The 7,734-nt window shown below is 37.7% G+C and overlaps 1 protein-coding gene across 1 annotated transcript; it reads left to right on the top strand.

Annotated features, from left to right (window-relative positions):
- The first annotated feature begins 263 nt into the window (after positions 1–263).
- On the top strand, positions 264–7,143 carry ARL14EPL (ADP ribosylation factor like GTPase 14 effector protein like). Its single transcript, XM_032213861.1, has 4 exons — positions 264–377; positions 1,410–1,460; positions 4,625–4,767; positions 6,927–7,143. Exons 1-4 carry the CDS (start codon positions 264–266, stop codon positions 7,141–7,143), a joined length of 525 nt encoding a protein of 174 aa, XP_032069752.1.
- Positions 7,144–7,734: the final 591 nt, after the last annotated feature.

Genomic DNA, 7,734 nt, shown 5'->3' with positions numbered 1-7,734 from the left:
CAATTCCAGACATCCCAGCTACTGGACACACTGTAGCAGAACCTACATGCTTCAGAATGTAACAACTGCTTTAAGGTCAGAGAGCCACACCTCTGCCTTAAAACCAAGCTGAAGTTTGGGGACTGAAACTGGGTGAGTGCTTCACCTATGGATATTATCATGGTGTTTAATTCACCAGTCCAAGACCCTGGCATTTTCCCTGACAAAGTTCTATGTCCATGAGTTGTGGATTTCTCATTGCAGGTTTTTGCATACTTTTAAAAATGGGTGATTGCTTGGAAGGCCCCTGTCCTTCAGGGGGCCCGTCTGCAGCAGGGGAATTGGCAGGCGGAAGCAGCGTATGCACTAAAGAGATGACCTTGGAGCAAAAACAACAGGTACAACTTCAGAATTCTCCAAAGTATTTATAACTTTCAGGAAATGTTTTATAATTCACTTTTAAAGATAAAAAAATAGGTCTTGCTTTTGATTCATATGTTATCCTTTTCTGTTATGAATCTCTAGACATTTCTTTTCTTGGAATTTCATACTGATATAAATATATTGGATGCCTAAGGTAACCCTAAAGTTAGAAATGTATCCGATTCAAACAAAGGATTTATTTGATAAGTCAGAGGGCTTAAATGAGAACACAGAATATAATCTAGGAATCTGCTTAAACGTTGTGGGTTCTTGTCATGGATCCCTTTCTGCCAAAAAGGGGCAGCTCATGTTGATGGATACTGCCTTTTTCTATTTGTTAAATATCTTTTAACATATATGCAACTCACAAAAGATCTAAAATAAAAATCAGAAAAACAGAGACCATCCTAGCTTCCTTCGTGCAGTTAGAAAAATAAAAAGCAACAAAACAACAACAACAACAACAACACAACACTATTTGGGGATGGTAATGCAAATATGAACTAGAGTACCATTCAACATCGCAATCTCCTTATTTATCCTTAACGTTTGCTCCTGTGTCTTCAGCAGCAGCACCACAATGTTCTTTTTTTGCAGCTACTACCAATTTCAAAAGGTATTGAAAAGCAGCCTTTTTCTGTAGATATGTCACATTGACGTGAGATAAATTAATACAATTCTTCTCTCTGCATACACCTTGATTCAGCCCCATCCATGGAATGACATAAATTTCTTTTAGTCCTTCTGGTCTATTGGCTGACTGTAGTGCAAGACAAAGACAAACACTATTTCTTTTTCTTTTGTCCACTCCCTCCCTCCCTCCCTCCCTCCCTCCCCAAAGAGTGTCTTAGAATGACCCAAATAATCTCATTCTTATCTTGCTCTCCATTCAAGGCCCATGTAATTATTTTGTCCAGCTTATAGCATTCATAAAATGAGAGTGCCATTTCCTGAGCACTTAGTAGCTTTAATTTATATGAGTATTTTGAAAACCTTTGACTGGGAAGCTACTGTTTGCACCATTCCAAATGCATGCAAATAAATCCAGAAAGAAAGTAGTTTCTGGCTCCCAGGTCTGGGTTTTTTGTGGCTGATCCTGTTCAGGTTATTTTTGTTTTAGCTTTTCTTTTCCCTGATGCTCAGCCTTCTGTTCTGCTTTCTCTTTACTAGCTTTCCCCCTGCAGGCAAAATCTAGCTGGGCAGCACTTTAAACTGGTGCAGCATAAACCCATTTGAGCAAATGGCAGGATGACGTAGAAATCCCAAGCTAGACAGACAGACAGGCAAGCAGACAAACAGACAGATCAATATTGGTATGTGCCCAATAAATTCCCAGAGAGCCCAAGTCACAGCCACCTTTGGTCCAATAGTACTTATTGAGATGTTTGCATACTCAGGGAATGGCCTGGGTACCACATATACTACCTGTCATGGCTGCCGCCACCAAATCATGCACTTTTTCCTATGCCACTTTCAAAATCTGATTCAACCAATGTTTATCAACTTTGGCAACTAAGATACATGGTTGAGAAACACTGGGTTAAAACATTCTATGGCACCCTCTCTATTAATACCCCTACTTTAGCATCTACTATCTTCTGATATGCTTATGATAACAACCTAAATAATCTACTGCTCTTGAGTCTCTCTTTCATTTCTCTAAAACCATTGACAGTCGACAAACATTCAGACAGCATTTCTTTCCTCACAAAATATCAACCAATGTCCCAATATCTCCAAATGATACCTCCTATTCAGAAAGCTGGACAGAATGGGATTGATGTTCTCCTGGCACCTGCACAATTTCCTTGAAACAGCCATAATATTTCTGTAACTTAGATTTACACAAATGACTTGATCTGTAAGAACTGTAACTTTTAAAGCAAGTTACCTTGAAAATTGAATAATTAATAGAAGGCATTAATATATTTATACTCCAAATGAACATGGTTGGAGGAAAACATAGTAAGGTGTAGTATACACATTTACTCAATCTCACTATTTAACAAAGACAAGTTGCCTCTATTTTTCTAAGATATCCCATCTAATGTTGAATAAATGCACAATTAATTTATGGGTTGCATGATCCCACTATCCCAATGATTTATTAACAAGGGAGGCAACATGACAAGATAACTAGGATCATGTTTACAAGCTGTGTTTGTCTGGAATACAGCTAAAAGAGAATGAGCAAGAGTTGCTTAAGAGCCACAGATAAAACATAACATTCCAAACAAAATACAGAGGTAGGAAAAATTCCCTCTGTTTATTATGCATATCAATCCATAGCAAACCCCACTAGTTTTTCCCCAGCTTTAAAATTTGTTGGTTAAGCATTATTCCATAGAGAACACTTTGCCACTCAATCGTAATAATTGAGTTCTGTCACCATATTAAGCCCCACACAAGCAATTCATATTATTGTCAGCTTTCCCAGGTAGGCTAGACAGAAAGCACAAGCAGATGAGCTAATTCCATTGTAAAGGTACATTAACCAAGTCTTGTAATCCTGCTGATACAAATCTCCTGCTGTTTCTTTTATAGCCTGAGAGGTTAAGGAGGTTCTTTTCCGAATTTCCTTCTCTGGGCCACTATGCAGCTGGAGGCTACGCCCTTTGTTATCTGATTATTTCCTAGGCAACATTGCTTCACCCCTTTTCCCAAGATCATTCCCACATACCGTTACAATTATGGATTAGCACACCATGTGCAGTACTACTTGTAAAGTTTCTGAAATGTCTTCCTATATAAGTTCCAAGGGCAGGGCTTTCAGTCCTTACCTAGTAGGTAGAATAATAATTTCTCTAGTCAGGCTTCATTTTTACCAGGAGACAATAAGCACTCTACGTTTGAGTAATGCTATATATTAGACTAATACGTGAGCATAGAAAAACTTCTGCCAGAATGCTTTGAGGTTTATTGTGCAATCATGCAATGCTGGGTGCATAAATTGCCTGAGGCAACTTCATTTTATTTCTGGTTTGTTTTTGAAGTCTCAAACACGAACAGGTAAATGTGTCCCAAGACCTGAATAACTGTGATGCAGTTTGATCTCCTACGTGCTGTATAAACCTGCTCAGACCATGGAGGTTTTCTCTAAGTAATTAGATAGCAAATATTTAGCCACAGCAGGACAACTAGACATGCCAGGTAGAGAAGCAGGCCTCCTCTCCTGTGGTGTCTGCCTTCTAGAACAAAATCCCCACCGTCCCTACCCTGACCTTATTTAAATGAGTCAATAATATCTGGTTCTTCCTACAGGCCTTGGGCTGGAGTGGATGGCAGATCCCTTGTGCCAGGGCTGTCACAGCCCGCAGACTGGATGCATCACGTGCTGGCCACACTCACGCCCGGTTTAGCGAAGGGGGAAAAAGTCACGATACATCACGTGATGATCCTGTGGCAAATGCAAGTTTGACACCCCATCACTGGTTTGCTAGAAACGGTGATGTTTTTCTCCTGAAGTTTGGTTTTATTTGTACACATTAATTTGAAACAAAACAATAAAACCAAACTTTGTGACACCCCCCCCCTCAGTTTTTAGTAAACCAGAATATATATGTTAGGACACTCTGTGAAGTTTCTGAAATGTCTATCTTATATAAATTCCAAGGACAGGTGCTGATCTTGGAATTTCACAACAAAGATAACCATTTCTAAGGATCACATAATTGTAACATTGCTTGCTTCATCCCCAGTTTGCTACAGGAGCAGCTTAAAGTTGTTTTTGGTTGTTCTTCTATCAAAGTGATGTTTTGTCTTTTCTCCCAACATAAATCTGGCTGATGAATTCTGGAAGTTGAAGTCCACAAACCTTAAAGTTGCCAAAGTTGGAGACTCCTGATCTACAGTTCCTCAGAAATGAGCCTGGCAACTAAATGGTCGGGGGGGAGGGGGGGGGAGGCCTCTGTTCAACTGCTGACTTCTGCTGTGAACTTTCCCTCTTTTTAGCCTATCATTGGGTGTTTAGCCTGCACTATACAAGCCTCCTAAAGGCTATGCCTGGCCTTTTTTTGACAAAAAAAACCAGGCCTGTTTTCACTAAACATGGGCTGTTTTGGGAGGTCTGTAGAGTGCAATTTTTAAAAAAAAATTTGCCTCATCAAAATCTTGGTGCGTCTTATGCTCCGGTGGGTCTTATACTCCAAAAAATACGGTAATACTGAATTCCTAAATGTAACTGTGAACATTTTATCATAACCACTAGTGTGTTTGTTGACAGCAACAAATTGAACGACAGCTAAAATGCTTGGCATTTCAAAATCCAGGACCTCTGCTGGCAGATTTCAACCCAGAAACTCGGGAACAACAAAAGAAAGTCTGTATGTCAATGATAAATCAGGATTGTTTTAATACGACAAAGAAGTAAGATGATGTATTCAAGTTCTTCCTATATTTTAAATTAGCTTTGGAAATAGAAATGCCCAGGGTTGTTTAATCACCATCAGATGCTTAAGGCTCCAGACTAATGGATGCCTTCTTGAAAGGTCTACTTCAGTTAGCGGGGAGTGGGGTAATCTATTCATAATTACCATGATTGCTGCAATCATGGCTATTGTTCCTTAAAAATCTCTTATTTAAGTATTTAAGAATAAATCTGCTCAGAATTTAATTATAAGTCATTTAGAATATTAAGGGTTACAATTGATTTTGGGCTGAAGGCTTCATTTGAGAATAATGTGTATCATACTACAAGTAGGTGGAGCCAAGACAAATACAAATATTGGTTTAAATTTAATGTATTGTGCAAACACATACATATATACATTCACAAAATATTAAATGAAATACAATTAACATTCATGATGTGCAAAGTTTTCTGGCTTTCAAATTTCAAGGCTGAAACGTTATTTCATATTCAGAATGTCTCTTCTAAATTCCAGAATGTCTCTTCTAAATTTCAGTCTTTCATTAGAACATTTAAGGGGCAAGAATAAATTAGGAGTGTTATTTCAAGTGCTACATATAATACTTTTTTCTAGTCCTCATGCATTTTATTTAGTGTTTCTAAGAAACTACAGAAAGAACATCCAGCAATGTAGGGTGATATTCAGTATGTTGATTGATAGTTTTATTTAGTTTTGCATCTAAATGGGAATCTTAAAAGGTTTCAGAACCCTAATAAGTGGATAAACACAAGAAGTAATCCACTGTAAAAAATATCAGAATAAGAATTATATTATTTTGACAAACAGAAGCAATAGCCTATATTTTTTCACACACACATATGCATTTGTGTTTGTGTATACACACTCTCATGCATATACATACATTTTATATATATATATATATATATATATATATATATATATATATATATATATATATATATATATATATATATATATTTATTTATTTATTCGGGTTTTCTCCCACATAAAATTGGAGAAAACCCGAATAACTAGAGACCTACATACTAACACCCGCGAAAACCTCAGAAAACATACACACACACACACACACATATATATATATACACACGCACACGCACATATACATACATACATACATACATACATACATACATACACACACACACACACACATATATATATATATATAACAGTCCTTGATTTTGGGTAGAAATCATTATGGTAATAAGTCAAGACACCCATGTGACTGAACCTGAATTTACAATATTTTTTGCAGTGGTTGTTAAATGAAAATGTGTTTGTTAAGTAAATGCCATGCTTGTAAATGAGAACCCATTCTTCTGAATGAGTGCTCTTTTGCCAGAGACCAGAAAAAAAGGATACAAATCATGGCCAAGTGATCACAGGATGCTACAAGCTAGTTGCCCAGTGTTAAAAATGTGGTCATGTGATATTGGGGGTGAGGTGGGGTGGGAGGAAGGAGGTGGAATGACATTTTATGATGGCCAGAAGTGACACCCATTTTGGGCCTGTCATACATTTGAATGGTTGTTAAAGGACCAGTCATAAGTCAAGAACTACCTGCAGCTTCCACAAAATATTGTCACATGTCAGATTTTATCTCTAGTTAGTTTGCATGAGTATTAAATTCTCTATCCAGTCTATGTGGCTGGCTGTTTTCCACATTAGCAATTTGGCAGTCCTCTACTTAATTGGAATTTAATTTGCTGCTCTGCATGCCCTACTTTTAAGACTTATGTAGCTGATCAGAATCCTAATATTTCTCTTTTCCACTGGGAATATCGTTTTCATATATTTAAAAAAAAGTGCATATCCTAACAGGACACAATCTGGCATACCACGGCTGCCATTTATAGTTTACCTGACTTAAAAAAAATTCCCATGCGAAGCAGTCCTGAGGAACCATCTGTCAAAGCAATTTTCTTCCTCCTCTTTTAAATAGGTCTCTGGTAATGCTGCATTCCATTCTGAGGCAAAGATTAAAGTGTTCTTTATTTGTACATTAAAATAGTATCAGAGGGGAAGTCTGGAGATTTTTTTTTTTTGCTTTACAATGCATTTTTCATTTTTTTTTTTTTGGCTTCATATTCTAACAATCTAACAAGGTTCCTCTGCCTGCTATTTTTATAGGACTGTGAAGAAATATGACAAACACGGCCATCTGATTTCCAATAAAGCAGATTTGTGTGATTGTCTAGAGAAGAACTGCCTGGGCTGCTTTTACCCTTGTCCTAAGTGTAATTCAACCAAGTGTGGAGCAGAATGTCGCTGCAACCGGAAATGGGTATATGAGCAAATTCAGGTGGAGGCTGGCCAAACCATCCGATTTCCATTTCGAAACAACTAGATCAAATTATGTTTCCTGATATTATTTTTCTCCCCTTTGTAAAGAAAAACAGTGTATTTTATTTTATTTAACAAATAAAGACAGGGTTGTTATTGTGGATTAGTCACTAAGTCATTTCTGACTCTTCGCAACCCCATTGACTACAACATGCCACTCTCTTCTACTGTTACCCGGAATTTGCCCAAATTCATGTTCATTGTGTTGACCACACTATCTAACCATCTCATCCTCTGCTGTTTCCTCCTCCTTTTGTCCTCCACTTTTCCTAGCATCGGGGTCTTTTCCAACGAGTCCCCATGTCTCATTAGCTGCCAAAGTATTTGAGCTTCAGCTTCAGTATCTGTCCTTCCAAAGAACAGTTGTGGCTCTTTTTCTTTAGGAAACTGCAGGGTTGCCATACTATTTGATGGAAGGAAAATAAATAGCTTAAATGACACAAGGAAACTTGGAAAAGTGTATGTCTTGAGGGGAAAATAGCATAACAGAACCATGATTGCAGGGGAGGGAGAATATAGTTTGATAACGAAAGCATCAGGAGAATCTGGACAGAATTGGAGAAAAGGTTCTTCATGTTTGTCTAGCTTTGTTTCT

Source organism: Thamnophis elegans, chromosome 3, assembly GCF_009769535.1.
Source record: "Thamnophis elegans isolate rThaEle1 chromosome 3, rThaEle1.pri, whole genome shotgun sequence".
Taxonomy (NCBI): domain Eukaryota; kingdom Metazoa; phylum Chordata; class Lepidosauria; order Squamata; family Colubridae; genus Thamnophis; species Thamnophis elegans.
Note: the sequence above shows the minus strand (reverse complement) of the source record. Positions and strands in the feature narration are given on the sequence as shown.